The sequence below is a fragment of the Cajanus cajan genome, chromosome 3 (assembly GCF_000230855.2).
Source record: "Cajanus cajan strain Asha chromosome 3, NIPB_CcT2T_4, whole genome shotgun sequence".
Classification (NCBI taxonomy): domain Eukaryota; kingdom Viridiplantae; phylum Streptophyta; class Magnoliopsida; order Fabales; family Fabaceae; genus Cajanus; species Cajanus cajan.
In genome coordinates this window covers 1,471,366-1,489,747 of record NC_138519.1, presented here as the reverse complement: position 1 = coordinate 1,489,747, position 18,382 = coordinate 1,471,366, and the positions used below count along the sequence as shown (strand labels likewise).

The following is an 18,382-nucleotide window of genomic DNA, read 5'->3' as shown; positions in this document are numbered from 1 at the left end:
TGCATAACTATCTTAATTAGTCACTTTTAAATATGTTATTGGTGACTTAAGAGACTAAAACAAAATTTTTGAAAATTACAGGGACTAAAAACAACAGTTTTAAATTTGAGGGATCAAAAACAAATTTATCTTAAATTTGAGGGACTAAAAACATATTTAAGCCTTTTTGCAATTTTAATTTTTTTTTATCAACATAAACAATAAATAGAAAGTACAAAAGTTTGACAAATACTAGATAAATGAATAACTCCTCAAAATTTATATTTTATACATACGATAATTTAAATATACATATATATATATATATATATATATTAGAATATAATTTTATTTTTTAAAATATATTATTTTTTAGATAAAAAAATTGTGTATGTGTAAATGGTTTGCTTTCGATTTTTGAACCTGGTGCACTATGTTGGTTGACGTTCTGGAACGGTCCATTCTGAATCCAGAACGACCCGTTTTGGAAGCCAGAACGGCCCGTTCTGGTCTCAAAACGGTCCGTTCTGCTGCATGCGTTGGTGTTAAATAATGCATCTGGAACGGGTCATCTCATATGCAAAATTTACACACCATGAGTGCAACCAGAATGGGCCGTTCCGATTTCAAAATGGGTCGTTCTGGTTTTAGATGCATGAAAAAATTTGACATCCGTATGGCATGTACATAGCTTCCACGTGACATCCACGTGTCCAATAGTTAACTCCGTCTAAATAATTTGGACGGAAACCCGACAATACAACCAATTAATTTATTAAAAAATAAATTAAAATAAAAAATAAAAATAGAATTAAATTAAAACAAATAATTATTATAAGGCACTATGTTTTTAGCCATTTTTTTAATAATTTAAGTCGGGGTGGAAACAGCATTTGAAGAAATGAAGAATCGTTTTGGTAATCTTAAAAATTAAAAGGCAGAATTCAGAATTCAGAAAGAAGCATGCATCTGTTATTGGTGCATGGGACGTACGTAGAAAGCAGTGACTAACATATGAAAAAAAGAAAAAGAGGAAAAAGTGATGAATGTGTACAAGTAGAATTGATGAGGGTAGGGAGTAGCGCTAGCGAAGGAAGAAGGAAGAAGGAAGAAACAAGTCATAAGGGTGCCAGAGGCGATCCAAGGGGCAAGGGCGATGGGAATCAAGCCTGAGCCAAGGCTTGCCCTTGCCACTCCAATGCAACAAGCTAACAGGACCCTCATGCTCATGCAACTCCCTGCAGAGGCCCTCGACGTTATCACCGCCCAAGCCGTGGTGGTTCCAGCGGTGAGGAAGGGGCTCAACCTCACCGCCGAAAACAAGCAAAAAGGGGGGAAGGGAGCCGAGCTCGTAGATCCTGCTGCTCTTCTGGACCCTCATCCACCGTTCAAGCCTCAGGGTGTACCGCCCCTTGCGCCACGTGGCAAGATTCATCACCATCACCCCCGTGTTGAAATAGCATGCCCTTTTCGAGGCCAAGGCGCGCGAGAGAACCGGGCTGCCCCAGAAGCGCCCCGTGAAATACTTGCTCAAGTTCGCGTGGCAGTACTCGGGGGCGGCGATCACGCGCCAAGGGGGGAGCGTCACGCGCCACAGCTTCCCGATGTCGTCCACCACTACGAGGTCCGAGTCCAGGTAGATCACGCGCTCCACGTCCACCAGGATGTCGCCGAGGTAGTTGCGGGCGTAGTTCAGGGGGCGCTCCAGGGCCGGCCGCACCGAGGCCGAGATCAGGCCGGAGACGGCGCCCTCGCGGAAGAGGTGCACGCGGGACTGCCGCCTCAGGGAGGGGAACGTCGACTGGAGGAGCCGCCTCAGTGGGGAGTCGGGGAGGGAGTCCGCGTCGCCGGCGATGAAGTGGAAGAAGAGGTTCTGGGGGCACGTGGCGTGGCGGAGGACGGAGTGGACGGCGGCGATGGTGCCGCGGAGGTAGGCGGCGTCGAGGGTCATGGCGATGTGGAGGAGGGAGGCGTTGTTTGTAGGGGCGGGGCAGTTTTCTCCGTTGCGGTAGTGTGGGGCCTCGGCGAATCGGGGGAGAGAGGGTTCGTTTGCGAGGGAGAGGGAGACGGGTGGGATGAAGAAGAGGAGGAGGAGTAAAACGACGGCGTTTAAGTGGAGCATCGTGTGGGAATGGTTAGAGAATGAGATCCTCCTCCTTCCGAATTTCATCTCAGATGCTGAAACTGATAACGGAGGAGGAGGAGAGTGGTGTCGACACAATCAGTGACTACTTATTACCTTTTTATATCACCTCATTTTCTAAATAATTTTTTTAATGAGTTCAAAAATAGTAATGATATACTTGTACACTAGTACTGGTACTGTTATTGAGACCTAGATTGTCGCCTATTCTTAAATTATTCATTTTTGTAATGACTATTTTAAAAGTTTTGTTATGTAAAAGAAAATTACATCTTTCATATGTGAAAAATTAAATTAAAGAAATGTATCTTTTTTGTAATTAATTAGTATAAAAATAAGTGAAAAAAATTATATTTGTGCACTTTTTACTTTTTAGGAAGAGAATGATCAGAAGGAAGCAAAAACAATATAATGAGACAGGATAAACAACAAACTAAATAAATAAATGAAAATATAAATAAGAAATAAAGTTAGACTTGAATTCTTTTAACAATATTGTAATGTCTTAATTCATTATATTATATGTATAGTTTTTCTTTCATCTCACTTTCATTTATTTTATGTCTTTCCTCATATTTTAGAGTTAATTGTATTTTTAATCTCTATTTTTTTTTTCAATTTCAAATTTTAATCTCTCAAAAAAATATTTGACTGGTTTTAGTCTCCAAAATATTATTTTGTTTTGATTTTTGTTTTTAGTCCCTAAAAAATGTTTATACTAGTTTTAATTCTCCAAAAAATATTTTGTTCTATTTTTAGTCTCTCTTTTTTCTCTTGGCAATTTCTATTTTTAGTTTCTAAAATAAATTGGTCCTGTATTTTTTTATCTCTCTAAAATATAAAATTATTGTTTTTAGTTTGTATTATTACGTGATCATTTTTAAGTATATATTTGTTAAAAGATTAAGTTATGATATCTCACAATTAACACCTTTTAAAATCTCCTAACATGCTTTTGAAAACCAAAATTAACAAAAAAAATGATGGACTAGAAGCAAAGCAAAACAATTTTTTTTGGAGAATAAGAGCAGTCAAATATTTTTCGAGAGACTAAAAATAAAATTAACAAAAAATAATGGACTAAAAATATAATTTTTAGAAAACTAAAACCAATTAAATATTTTTTGAAGAAATAAAAATGAAAATTAATGAAAAAAATGAGAGACTAAAAACTCAATTAACCCCTTTTTTTTTTTTATCACTTCAACCATCGGATCTACCACTCTTTTTATTTATCTTTATTTGCTATGTCTACTATTTTCATATCAATCCACCCATCCAAAAATAGAGTGAAAGAATATCATACCCCATTTTATAACTGTATATTTTAGTGTTTTCTTCCTCCTTATATAACTATTCTAATATATATATATATATATATATATATATATATGATATAATATAGATACATAATTGATTTATTATATATAATCTTATATATATATATATATATATATATATATATATTACATCAATTATAAAACAATCGATGTAATATTTTACATAATGACATTTTTTTAAATAATGTTAATTATGTATTAATTTTTTTTTAAATTTATCATCAAATATAATTAAAGAGAGATATGTATTATAAAACTTATAATAAATCATAATTCAAAAGTTCAATATGACATGTACTTAAAAAGTTCATCAACAATAAAATAAATTCATCAACAACATTACAATAAGTGCATAATAAATTCACAAATAATTTCATAAATAATAATAAAATAAGTACACAATTCAATCACAAATAAATCCAATAAATAAATGAACCACAAATAAAATCCTATAAGATAACATCAATAAGTAAAAATTAAAAATAAAATAAAATTTATTTTAATAAATCAATCAAATGGATCAACTCAACCTATCATTTAACTAATTAGATCGACCAACTATGTAAGTTGAAAGTTAAAAAATACAATCCAATTCAACTCATTTAAATATATTATATGGGTCAATCCATTGAATTTGACCTATTTTAACATATCAACTCTTTAGGTTTAAGATAAGTGGTTGTGCCTAATTATTCTATTATATAGTGTGATACTAATTTTGCGAGAAATTACTATTAAAAATAATAATTTGTTATTGATTTATCAGAAGGTTGTCACGTATCCTCTATAAGTAGAGCACATGCACCGGTATCGTATCTTTGTTATTTAATTGTTTAATTGGATCATCTCCACATTCAGGTACATCAACATCCACTATTTCCTTGCGTAAAAACAAAAGTTGATAATGTTGATGAAGATGAGCCGCAGAACGGGGGGAAAAAAAGTGTAGGACAAGACATCAAAAAATTTCAAATTTCTAAAATTTCTTATCTAAACAAACTATTAGTTATGATGATGCGTGTGGAGAGGATCTTGAAGGAATTGAGACAGACGATTTATCTAAATATGATAGTAATAATCATGATATTAACATGAACCCATTTTGGCCCGTCCCAAATAAGGGAGTTATAATTGAGGAAATAGTGGATCAACCTAAAAGTGGAGATGATCGAATTAAGCAATTAGAGAAAAAGCTTGGTTGAAAGAGAAAGACAGCAAAAGTTTCGATTTCCGATTTCCACTGCTGAGAAAGCTGTGTCTGTCTCTCATGAGGCAAAAGCAAGTAAGAAAACTGAAAAAGAACAAGAATGAAAAAGATACAATAACAATGTATAACCAATCTATTTATGGAGAGCATGTAACAACTTTCTAATAAAATAAACTAATTATCTTTAACAGTTTCATTAAAGATTTAATTTTATAAAAAAAATGCTAAGAATAATTTCTATTTTATGTTTAACGGTATTTTGAAATTTAAATTATAAAACAATTTTGTTTAAGTGATGAAATACAATCATTTTAAAAGTAAATGTCTCCAATTTGTAAACCTTACATTTAAAATCAATCGTATTCGCAACAAACACTGAATATTTCTTGCTTCTCTCAAAATTTACTTCAAAATTAATGTTGATAATAAATTTTACCAAACGAATTACCGTTATATAAAACCAAATAGGCTATCCTACCAACTAAAAATTGTAATCATATTTTGTGCTAAATGATTTTCAATAATATTACAACTGATTCACCATATACAGTTCACGTCTAAATTTCATTATAAATTGTAAGATTTGAAAGTTTCAAACATTTCAGGAGATTAAATAAAAATAATACAATTATTAAAAATAAAATAAACAACAGCATTTCTGTTCTTTTATATAGTCAAACATAAAATGTAAGGAAACAAAGTAGGAAAGGAAAAAAGAAAATTAACATAACCCACAAGTCCACAACCTATATCAACAATTCAATCTGCAATGTACATGCTAAAAAAAATTTAACTGTCCAAAGGAACATGAATTTTTAATAGCCAAAAGATGACTTCAATTGATCACAATCTGGTTGTGAATACCTAAATAAAATAATGGCAAAATTTTGCCACCAATCATGGAAGTTGTGCACAACAAAATACTCCAAATTTGCAGGACATTAGTTGGATGTTTAATCAATTGAGTTAATGCTATGATTGTTAGGTCCTCCAAAATTACAATGCAAAACATTAATTCCGCCTCATTGCTACTGAAGAATCAATTTCATATACAGTTGGGAAAGCTCAACAAATAGGCAGTGATAATCTTCAGAACCTTTTATTCTTTTTCATTATTTTGATTGGTCCGAAACTAGGGAAAAGAAATTCAAAGGAAAAGTTTTCCATCAGGGCAAAGTAGCTCTAACTTCTTTCCTATCAGCACCACAAGCCTGCAATTCAGAAGATCACCAATCAGAGAGTTGAATGTAACAGCTTCAGTAAATCATTTTCATGTAATTCTATAAAGTGTGTTTGTTAGGGTTGTTCACTGAGACTTTAACAACGTATAAATTAAATCAACCATCCACAATTATTTGAGAGATTTTAATTGGTTTCAAATTATTTGTCACTTTAAGAAACTTAGAGAGCATTTAATGGAATGAGAGGGTAACACAATCAAGTGAGCTTATATTTCCTTGAAATTGAGAGTATTTCATGACTTTCTTGATCCTTGTGCAAAGCCTTAATTAAATGACAACTATTTTGAAATGGAAGGAGTAATATTTTCCACAATTTTAAGCAGAAGACTACTGAATCTTTCATATATCATTTAATTTTCTTATAGTTATACTTGAATTCATGTAACATTTGGTAACAAAAAAATGAAGATATATAAAAGAATGAGTAGAGATGAAATTATTACTACCTCGACACCGTAGCCTTTAACATATACATTGGTAAATAAATCAGATGGATCTGGCATTTGACTTTCCTGGAAATCAGAAAAAAAACACAACTGAGCTTGTAAATCGCATTGGACAAAGGAGATGGTAATATGTGGGAAACGAAAATTAGTAGGAGAAGAATAAACAATGAAGATATTGTTTCACCTTTGCTTTGGCAATGGCATCTTCAACTTCTTTTCTTACTTCCTTTTCAATATCCTAAAAGAAGAAAGTGCATAATATTTTAGAATTAAATTCTAATGTTCCATCAAAATTAATATGGTAAGAACTTTGATTTCTTCAAGAAAATACAGAGATTAACATCTTACAGTTACAGCAGCGGAAGACCTCTTTAATTCCTCTAAAACAGACGCACAAGAACAGATATGAAAGAAAAAAGGAAAATGATAGACATAACAGGCTGTTCAAGGGCTTTTCTTCTGCCCTGTCTGAAGGACCCAGACCCTCGCTCAATGTCAAGGACAGAGGATTGAGAAGGTAATAGTAGGTATAATATTTACTGAAAGAAAGGATGATTTACAAGGAGTAATCCCCCCTCGCATGGCCTATAGCTCAATCAAAGAATGCAAAGCAACTTTACCCAGCTTACAGCCAAAAGAGAAAAAAAAATGAAAAACCAATTCACACACCAGCTTCTATGATGTTTTAGGATTTAGAAGTCTTATACATAAAAGTTCTACAACACTACGTCCTTTTGCTTCAATAAGGCCTTTAAACTACTTGGTCCAAACATTCAATCACTGAATTCCTTCCCTCTCCCTTCTTTCCGTGATATTCTTCAATAGAATTCACATCACACACCTTCCTAACTCCTTCCTGGCCCTGCCACATGGGAATTGCGTAATGCTAATAGTGAATTTTCCCTTAAGCCTACAGACTTTCTACACTGCCAGGTTGGCCTTACTAACCTGCATTATTAATACTATGATTGTCTAACATATATACATATCAAGACACTTGTGTGATAAACTAGAAGCTGTTCCAATTGGGCAGAAAATTTATGACACTAAGCAAAAGTTTAAAGAAAATTATAACATTACAATCATGATAGACAAACAGATCATATCATCCAACACAGTAATTACAGGCAGAATAAAGCTCAAGCAAACAGTAACTACCATAATTAAAGTCTACCAACTCACATGGTAGGTAACCAATGCAGGGCCACCAATTCCATGACAACTATTTTAATATAGCCCAAATATTATGAAAGAAATGTACATTTATAATTTCATGAAAATAACTACTGAAATCTAATTATGACCCACATCATAATAAAATAAAAAAAAGCTTAAATATGTCTTTAAACCTGATAAATTGAACAAATTTTAATTTTAGTTATTATAAAAAAAAATCTTTAGTTTTCATCCCTAAAAAAATTGAAATCTTTGTTTTTGGTCCCTACTCTTATATGACACGTGTTAATTGTTTGTGTTTAACCAAAGGTCAACGTCAAATGACGCCCACTAGTGTCTATTGTACTGTGTCAAGATGCATTACTACTAAAAAAAACTCTAGATCCTTCAAATAAATACTGTTTATCATTCTTAAAACAAACAATAGGGACCAAAAACAATTATTTTAAATTTTTGAATGGATGAAAATCAAAGAAAAACATTTTATAGAACTAAAACCAAAAAAATTTCATTTTATAAGCACCAAAAATAATGGTTTTAAATTTTAGAAGGTCGAAAAGAAAAATAATAACCTTTTAGAGACAAAAATCAAAACTCACTCATTTTATAGGGAATAAATTCATATTGAAGTAAAACTGTTTCTATTTATGAACTTGAAAAGTAATATCTTAAGATGTCACAAAAAGAAATATCAGGTTGAAAGAAAGAATATTTAATAAACAAACACATCACATTTTACAATTGAAGTGTGAAGCATGAATACAAACTTTATTCAATCACCTTTAGCTCCTTCTCAGTAGCAATATCATGAGTCAATAGCAGCTTTCTTACTCTCTCAATTGGATCACGCTCCTATAATTAGATTGGACATGAGAAAATAAAATAGAGAATAAACTCCTAAATATTAATTAAATTAATAGGATATTTGCTTATTGTTATAGTAAATACCTGTCTCACACCAGAAATCTCATCACGTGTGCGGTATGTGCTGCCAGGATCAGACATGGAGTGACCATGGTATCTGTATGTGTCCATTTCAAGAATCTGGACAAAATAATTAAGATAGGGAAATCAATCATAATATAACAGAGAATAAACTTCGATAATTTATTAAAAACTAAACAAATTCTGGCAAGTTCTGAAATTTGGGCATTTGTATAATTCAAAAATTCATTTCATCTAGGCAATCATCATAGGTACATGTACATGTACTAAAGGTTAAACAAGAACACAAGGTAATTGACACAGAATAAAGCCAAACAGCCTCTATATAAGAGGATAACTGATAGATACCCATTAGTAGCTAGTTAGGTGTCTTTTAGTGAGGTAGTTAGTTGGATGGGCTGAGAGAGTAGAGAAATAAGGTGCATAGCCTATAAACAAGGTTATCCGTAATTGTTACTAGACAAAGCCAAACATGAATAAATAAATTCTTCCCAAATGTCAGCCGGTAAAATGCTTGGGTAAATTAATCGTAAGATTCGTAACACTACTATTTTCTAGCAAAATTTTTCATTTCCATTAAGGTTCAAACATAGTTGTCAATCACATGCAATAGCACTGCCATGCAGGGAAGCAGAGCAGAGCGGTACCCTGCCTCTCCTCAAAGAGCCATCCCAGAGCACTTGGCTGTCCAGGGTATTTCATGGCCAATAGTGGGCCGAGCGGCCACTTTAATGAGGAGGCATCAATTTCTCTTTTACCCCTGAAACCAGTGTCATTCTCCTCATCAATCTTGTCCCTTTTTTCTTGTATTAGAGCACATGCAGCTTCTTGTTTTCCAGCTTTTGTTCTGCAATGGTCACATTTCTGCTGAAAAGTGATGGTGGAGACAGGAGGTGGCAGCCGATGCCTACTCCCGAAATTGGGGCCACTCTCCACCCCGAAACAGTCATACAATTGAGAAGGATTCTTTTGCTGTTTTCTTTTGATATTAATCATATATTATACTATTATAGAAGTATAAAACTAAAGGTGCTCCATAATATTTAAGAATAAGTAGAAAATATTAATTCGTCACTATGTCTTATATAATAGGGACAAATATATCAAATATAATAATATATAAAGAGAATATATTTACATTAACAAAAAAAACTGTATATCAAATAGAATTAATATAATAATAAGAAATAAATATAATAAGTAGAAAGAGTAAAAAATAATTAAAAATTACTTATATTGGGGTGTCTTAGATAGTAGGTTTGGATCCAACTCAACCCTACAAAACCAGTTTGTAAGATGAGAGTTACAGCCCACTACCCACTGATATACTATTTGTTTGTCTTATTTCTAATTGATGTGAAACTTGATTTTTTATCCAATATACCTTCTCACGTCCAACACTATTAGACTTAGTACGTGAATAAATGATGGTTGACCCTTTTTAGTGCCTGTTTGTTTTATTCAATTACCGAATTCCAAAGCATGTTGAATGGAACTTCTCTCTCATATAGCTTTGGCGTTGAACGGAACATGACGATAATACAAACACACCCTTAATGATCTAGGATAAGTGGGACTAGAGTTTTCCCCAATACACCCCCTCATGTCCAACATTATTGGGCTTGATGTGTGTATCAATGATGGGTGATCCTTTTAGAGTGGATCTAAATAGCTATGATACCATCTTAGATAGTAGGTTTGAACCTAACTCAATCCCACACAAACCAACTTGTAACGTGAGAGTTGTCCTTCACCTATACACTATTAGTTTGCCTTATTTTTAGTCGAAGTAGAACATTTCCCAATAAAGTTGTATGTGTGTGTCCCACTAGGGCAATTTTGGGGGCAGCCATTCTGCACCCTATCCACTACAGACTATTAGTCTATTATCAAACTGGTTAATTCACAGCACATGACAATTCAAATCCTAATGGGCAATGTCAAGGACCAACTCTCCTATTTAAGTTATTAGGTGAAGGCACATGATTGGTTCTATATTCTAACACACACTCACGCAAGAGCCATTAAGGCTTCAAGCATGCGAATTGCAAAAATGTATAGACTAACCCTACCTTGAGCTGAAATTTAGCTTCATATTTAGAAGAATGGGTGTAGTAGGGGATCAAATTCCTTATCAGTTGACTAATACTAAGGGGCCTGTTTGATTCCAGCTTTCAAAAACAAAAAACTTGTTTGACAAGAGTAATTTTTTAAATTTTTTTTCAAAACTAGTATCTCTTTATTTAATTTTTAAAACCAGAACATCTCTAAGTTGTTTTGCTTTTCTACTTTCAGATCTCTATTAGTCATGTTCTTCCCTGTACTTTCACATCTTCCTACATCTCTCCTACTATCTAGAAATTAATTTTTCAAAATTATTTTATATAATTTTTTTAAAAGTAATTATTCAAGTATATCCCAAAAGTCAGGCAAATATTAAAATCGGTTTGAAGAAGCATATGCCCAAGTTATGCGAAACACAAGTTAGAAACTACAAAAGTGTAAAGAATGTACAATGCCCACAGGAGAAAACCAGTATCTTTTGAAAGTGCCTCAACAATGACATTTATAAAGGATAGCATATTAACATCTACAAAATTCTATGACCTAAATCTAGTTTGATTTTTTTTCTGGTTTGATATGGAGATATAACTCCTTCCCACCAGGTCAACTCTTGTAAGGATAAAATAGTACCTCCGGTCGCAACTCCATGTCCAAGCCGAGGATTGAATCCCGGTCTTTGGTTAAGAAGCACAAGTGCCAAACATTTGTGAACCTAGTTTGATGTTAAATAGACATTTCATGGGATGAGGAATTCTACCAAGTATTTGTATGAATCTAGATTATTCATCAGGTCCTAAAACTAATATTATCACCAAACCAATAAAAGAGTCACGGTCAATCCCCTCTAATCTAAATAGTGTTGTCAAGCATTAGTAATTGAAATATCTACGCATAAAATCCATGAAAATAAATTTAAGAGATCTGAGTATAAATGGGAAATAAATTTTCTCACAATGGGACCATTCTTCAAAGCAAACTCCTTTGCAAATTTACTAGCTTGTTTCACAGCAAGAACATCCATGCCATCTACCTGCACAAAGTATAAATATTTGCCTCTAAAATTTCAATAAATGTAGACTGAGATATATTCAATCAGCACATGTATATATCATAGCTATCAATCTAAGATCACAAGCCACCACACTTGAGCTACTGCCAACCAGCAACTACAAAAGTAGTGTAGATAACGGAATGGCTGCTATGCTTAAGTTTTAGACAAACATTAATAATTTACTTATACTATACTATAGATACATACATGGTTAGAAGCAAAAATAAATAAATAAAGACATTGAAAATGATAGACACAACAATAGAAATGGAGGTTGAATTGCATTTTATGTTTTTTTGACAGTTCAAAAGCTTTGCTACGAAAAACCTTCAAAGGGTTGCAGAAAAAAGGTTTTGGCAACAGATGAATGGGATTACTGAGGCTACCCTATTCACCATCAAATGAACTCTCTTCTCATGCATCGTTGATTAGCAACTCTGAAATAACTGCGTGAGAAGTATGCAGATCACTGTTCACTGCCTCGGTGTTAAACAAACTATGACACAGCTTCCAATTGAACCATGTATGAATCAATAGCATCAACTCTGACATCTTTGGTGACATGAATTCAATCCAGAGGTTAGACCAATTGATAGAACACCAAAATGAAAAATAGAAATCCTTCTTACTGAATGAAATAGAACTACATTCGGTACACTACTAAATGCACCTCAACAGAGCCTCAGCTCCTACAACAGTAATATTCCTCTACAGGAACTGTTTGATTCAGAGTAGTCTGACATTTGAAGACATCACCAAAAATTCTTCCACCATTCCGTGAGAGAAAGGCTGCCCATCAGCTGCTCCCAAGATAAATCTAAAATCTTCCTCAAGCAGCAAAACCAATGGACAGTAATATCCATACTAATGAAGGCAAGGTGTAACTTCTCTGCCACCAGTTTTGACTGATGCACCTATAGAAATTTCGCAGAAATAGCAATCCATCCCGAAGGATCACATTCATCAAAATCGGCCAATTTCACCATCATCACTCAAGGGCAGATCCCATTACCAGATTCTAATTCTCTAGCACTTATATCACTCCATGTTGCTTGTTCAATTGAGAAGACAAGATATAATATAATGACTTTATTTTTACATTTTATTCCACAAGATTGATGCCCGACTTCTTCATTCTTAAACCCAACATATCCCAAATGAACACATTGGTTTTGTTCAAAAGCTCCTCATAATTCTTCAATGCCTTAGCTCTGATCTCCATCTCCCAACAAACGCATCCAGCAAGATGGACCAAATTGTTAGTAGCCTTCATTTTCAAATGGAGAGAAAAAAAACAATAACTTTTGGATGTCTCATTTCTACCTTTATTTCCTCTTAATTATCTAACTGAACCTGCTCTTACTAGCTAACTTCCTTAATTGTTCCTAACTCCCCTTTATTCTTCCAAGCCATTTTACCCTTATGTTCTAACACAATCACTATCATCTATCCATCTCACAATCAACAAGTTAATAACAAAACCCATCGCCTAAACACACATTCAAAAATGTGACCAAAGACATAGTTTGGAAATGAAAAAAACATTTTAAAAGAAAATACATGAAACGTGAAGGGTGAAGAAAAAACATAGCACAGGAAAAAATAAAATACACAACAGAGCCTCTCTAAGCATGACATGAACTGAACGGAAACCAAACAGAGAAAATCAACACCAATTAGGCTGCACTGTGATGTGTGAACAGTGTGGCATTGAATATTTAAAACACATTTTCAAAAACCAAACAATAGCCATGAATCTCCCTAACCTTCAATCCAGGGACATAATCCCCACGCTTGTAATAAGAAGGACTCTTAGCAGCTCTCCACTCAGCCGTCCCCATTCCATCTGTCCCACAAACCAAACCAAATAAATCCAAAGCCAAATAAAAAATGGCCCTGTTTGGATAATTTTCTCAATAACCACTTGCAAGATGAAAAAAATAATAAAATCTACCAGGTTAAAATTAACTTACAAAAACAACTTTTGGAAAAATCATCACAGCAAACTTCTATAAATAGCTCATATATAAGCCAACATTAATATGAACTCATGTAATTTCTTCTCTTAAAAATACTTACAGAATAAGCTTATCCAAAATTTCAAGTGAGTGACCAAAAAGCGTGACACTCACAATGATTATTCTCGCAGACCAAAATGGAGGGGAGATCCCAAAGTGCGGAAATGTTAAGCGCCTCGAACAACTGCCCCTGATTGGCAGCACCATCACCGTACATAGAAAACGTAACAGTCTCATCCTTACAATACTTCTGAGCAAAAGCCAAGCCACAACCAAGCGGAACCTGAGCGCCAACAATCCCATGGCCGCCGTAGAAGCCACCCTCTTTCCTATAAAAGTGCATGGAACCGCCCTTCCCCTTGGAGCACCCGTCGCGGCGCCCCATGAGCTCGGAGAACACCTCGAGCAGGGTTCCGCCGCGGCTGAGGAAGGTGCAGTGGTCGCGGTAGGCGGTGATGATGCAGTCCTTGCGCGTGATCGCCGCCTCCATCCCCACCGCGACGGCCTCCTGGCCGTCGTAGAGGTGGCAGAAGCCGCGGATCAGCTTGGACTTGTAGAGCGAGTCGGCAGAGATCTCCATCCGGCGCATGACCGCCATGTCGTGGAAGAAGGAGGAGAGCTCCGCCGCGGAGGTCTCGACGGCGCGGGAGGGCGCATCGCAGTTGTGCGAGGTGAAGGGGAGCGAGGTCTCCACGGTTAGGGGATCGGTGGAGGAGGAGGAGATGGAACGACGTGGTAGCGACAAGTAGGATGAGAGGGGTTTGAGGAGATTATTGGTCGATTGCGATGAGGAGGAAGCAATGCGCGATAGAGCCATTTGGATCTGATGATGCGAATAGAATGAAAATGGAGAATATTAGAAGCAAAGAAGTGGAAATGGGTTGTTAGGTGAAGGAAGGGAAGGTGGGAAAGTGACAGAGAAGGGTGCATTCAGAAATGAAGATGCTATATGGATCCGTATTCTCTGACTCTGGGAAAAGAAAATTATGGTATAAAATGTTCGTAGCTGACTCACGTTTGAATTCCACACACACTGCATTAATGTATCACGTGGATCAATCTAAACCGTTAGATAGAGTTACACTGCAGATTGCACTATTTTGTAGTGCAATGGAAATTTTCATCATAATTTCGTATAGCATATGCATCACAACGGGGCGGAGCTGCAAAGTTAAGCTGCCCGGTATCTATAGGAGGTAAAATTTGGGTATTTATTTTCACTTTTGATGGGATTTGAGTTTTTTGGCCCCGTTTTTATTTTTTTTTAATAAATATGAACAAATTTTAAAAAAAAATTAAAAAAAGTAAAATAATATAAATTTTCACATATAAATATTTCTAATTTTAGTTTATATATATATAAATAATTTTTAATTATATTATTAAGCAGGATTGGGTACAAGGTCGGGAGCGGGTGAGTATTAACATCCCCGTCCCCCCTTCCCTCCCCTGATTTTATCAATCGAGAAAAACTTGAACCTGAATTCGAAGTAAAACTCGATAAACACGAATTTTTCCCGTCCAAATCGGGACATGTTTGAGCAGGTACCTACAGGAACGGGTTAGATTGCCATGTCTAGTAAAACATGTCGTCTAATCGAGCAGAAAACTAGAGACTTAGTTTGGGTGATGTTCTTTAACTAAAATTAGATTTTCGTTTTGCTAACTACTTTGACTTTTAATGTAAATATTTATTGAGGAAAATATTTAATTAAAATTCTGCCTATTATATTAAAGAATAGAGTTAATATATTAGCATTTTTCTGGTTTTTTTAATTAGGTCTTTATATTAAAAATTATATAATTGAGTCTTTGGTTTTTTTTAATAAGAGTTATTTTATGACAAAAGATACAAATCATTTATGACAATTTTATTAATTTTATGTACCCAATTATATAAATCATAGAAAATTTTAAAGATTTAACTATATTCTTTTATTTTAAAGTAAATTACACTCTTCTCTTTAAGAGATATAAAAATTAGACTGTCATTTTTTTTAAGTTAAAAATTATAATCTTTTGACAGATTCCAATATATAACACTTTAATCATTTTAAAAAAAATTCATTTAAATTCCATTAACTTCTATTACAAAAAAAACATTATTAGCAAAATATCATTTTGTTACATATAGATGATGTATGATGAGGTGTGGATGTTGAGAATACGATATAACATTAAAGCATATTGACTAACTTAGGACTTGAGAAGAATAAATTATTTGGAAAAATGAAGATCCCACATAGGGTATCGTAGAGTGGTGCTCAGGTAAATCGTTGTTGGAAAACCCTCATTGAGTAGGCATGTCTCTTGGAGTGATTTTTTGAGGTGTGTTGAGTTTCCTTTAGGTCCTTAGTTAGTGGTTGAGTAAGATAGGAGGTTGAAGGTTACAATCCTTAACCAAGTACTTAGTAAGGTTGTTTGGTTCCTTAAAAATAGCTAGTGGGATAGCTCCACATGTGATTCGATAATGCATGCCAAAGTTATGGTACACCTATACCTAATTGTACCATCCCAATAGTGAAATCAGATTTTCTAGTGTAAATGACAAGATCTAAGAAACCAGAGGAGGGATTGGTATCCCATTTTGCTATGGTCAAGCTAGCACTTTGGGTGCAAAAATGATTGGATTGATTCAGTAGGATTGAGTCACTTAGATTGTTCATGTTATCAAGAGATCTCCGTAGATGAATGTGTGACGACACATTGGTTGAGACATTTAAATATGATGTATGTTGTGGTGTGTTCATATGCATTGTCAAATGTCTTGTGTGAAATGGTTTGGATGAGATACATGTTTGCTTTAGAGTGTCTTAACTTTCATGTATGGTTGTGGTGTGATATTGTATGTTATAGAATTGTTTTCTATACTTACATGTTTTTGAACTCTAACTTACCTTTCTGTTTTCATTGTGGTTTGGATTACGATAATCATACGTTGTATAAGAGCAAATCAGGGCTAAGTTTGAGGAGCTGCTATTAGTAGGTAGTGTGATATTTTTGCTAACGACAGTGCTACTATATGTAACTTGTATAGGTGTTCTCGATCGATACTAGAACATAGGGTTATTTTGAGTTACTATATACATGTGTATGTGCATGTGTACGCGCGCGTGTGTGTGTATGACGCGTTCTCTTATTTAATCTGAAATATTTTAGTAGGTTAGTTTTCATTGTTAGTGGTAGGGATTCTGTTTAGTGTAGCGATCATGACGGGTCGTTACAATTTTTGTGTTAAAATAAATATTTTCCTCAACAATTTCAAATATGTCACACTTTAATAATTTATCTCTTAATTTATATATTGAACTATTATTTTATTTTTTATAAAATTTTTAAAATTAAATATATATTTAAAAATATATTTTTCATTATTAATTTTACAAAATATTTTAAATTCATATATCAAAAATAAAAATAATATATATATATATAAGTATAATAAAATCAAAAAAACATTATTAAAAGATATTTAATCAATATAGTTAATGTAATATTTTTATAAACATTTAAATAAAATAGTATTTTTAATTATATAGTATTAATTATATATATATATATATATATATATTAAAAACTAACATAAGTATCTAAGTATTATTTATTTGATGTTTTTAATAAAATATTTTATAATATATAAATAAATTAACTGCATTCATCCCTCAATCATTATGATGTAATATGGACAAGCTTATGAGAAAGTTTATTTGGGGGGGAAGATGAACATAATAAGAAAATTCACATGATCTCTTGGAAGGAGATTTGCCAACCTAGGGAGGTAGGTGGTTTAAGTATTCGAACCATGCACAACACAAACATTGTGTTCATGATGAAAGCAATTTGGCAAATTTGTACCTAGAAGGAAGCTCTTTCGGTTCAAGTCATTAGGTATAAATATCAATGCGATACGGCTTATATACCAAGTATCTCCAAACCATAAAACTGCTCAAATTTTTGGTTAGGCATTTGTACCTTGGCCTAGTTTTGTTCCACATATCACTTGGCGCCTTGGAGATGGTAAGTTTGTTCTATTTTGGCAAGGTCCTTGGGTATCAAAATTCCCATGTTTGCTTGAGGTGGCCATTAAACCTAGACCAAAAGATTTTCAACATGAGTTTGTTTCTAACTATGTATCTAGTAATGAGAATTGAAATTTGGAGAAACTCAGAGGACTTTTGCCCGAGGAGGTTACCAAGTGTATCTAAGGCCATGCTACACCCTTCGTGAGAATATGGTGGATGAGCTTGCTCGGAGGAATTCCTTGGATGTTTCTTTCTCGATCAAAGAGGCATATAAATCATTAAATGGCAGTGTTGAAAATCAGCCACGATGCATTTTTTCATATAATTGGAAATGGCAAGGACCTGAGCGACTCAAGATATTTTTATGGAAAATTACCCATAATGGACTTCCGACAAACACTACTCATGTTAAGAGAGGTCTATCTTTGGATCATTTTTGCCCTCGGTGCCATCAGGAACCAGAAATAGTTTGTCATGCATTATGGGATTGTTTACTCATTAAAGCGGCTTGGTTGCAGCTCCTTCATGGTCGCACTTATGCCATTTTCTTTGAAGTAAATCTTACAACATGGGTGGAGTTAAACATGGTATATAACTCAAGAGGGAGTGAAGTTTGGAGAGTTATATTCTCTAATGCAGTGTATGAGTTTTGGAGAGCTCATAATGCCTTAGTATTTGAGCAAATCCTCTCTACCACACATGGTCTGGTAGCTTCTATTTGTCAAAGGTGTATAGATATCACTAATGCAT

General features: G+C 34.0%; 2 protein-coding genes across 2 annotated transcripts; both read right to left on the bottom strand.

Moving 5' to 3' along the window:
* Nucleotides 1–871: 871 nt before the first annotated feature.
* LOC109790791 (putative galacturonosyltransferase-like 9) lies at nucleotides 872–2,346 on the bottom strand. The gene has a single exon (XM_020350027.3). The coding sequence runs from the start codon at nucleotides 2,147–2,149 to the stop codon at nucleotides 1,064–1,066; it is 1,086 nt and encodes a 361-aa protein (XP_020205616.1). The 5' UTR covers nucleotides 2,150–2,346; the 3' UTR covers nucleotides 872–1,063.
* Nucleotides 2,347–5,370: 3,024 nt separating this feature from the next.
* Nucleotides 5,371–14,586, bottom strand: LOC109790789 (pyruvate dehydrogenase E1 component subunit alpha, mitochondrial). The gene is made up of 8 exons (XM_020350024.3): nucleotides 13,725–14,586; nucleotides 13,359–13,438; nucleotides 11,494–11,571; nucleotides 8,481–8,576; nucleotides 8,313–8,384; nucleotides 6,541–6,594; nucleotides 6,357–6,422; nucleotides 5,371–5,880 (listed from the first exon to the last, which is right to left on the bottom strand). The coding sequence occupies exons 1-8, from the start codon at nucleotides 14,425–14,427 to the stop codon at nucleotides 5,836–5,838; spliced, it is 1,194 nt and encodes a 397-aa protein (XP_020205613.1). The 5' UTR covers nucleotides 14,428–14,586; the 3' UTR covers nucleotides 5,371–5,835.
* Between the last annotated feature and the right edge of the window lie 3,796 nt (nucleotides 14,587–18,382).

Bases quoted from the DNA above. Each gene is read 5' to 3' on its own strand.
- LOC109790791 (XM_020350027.3), bottom strand. From the start codon at position 2,149: ATGAAATTCGGAAGGAGGAGGATCTCATTCTCTAACCATTCCCACACG.
- LOC109790789 (XM_020350024.3), bottom strand. From the start codon at position 14,427: ATGGCTCTATCGCGCATTGCTTCCTCCTCATCGCAATCGACCAATAAT. The intron at 11,572-13,358 runs GTTAGGGAGATT...TACTTTGTGCAG, and splicing joins ATTATGTCCCTGGATTGAAG to GTAGATGGCATGGATGTTCT. The intron at 6,423-6,540 runs GTGAAACAATAT...TCTGATTTCCAG, and splicing joins ATGCCATTGCCAAAGCAAAG to GAAAGTCAAATGCCAGATCC.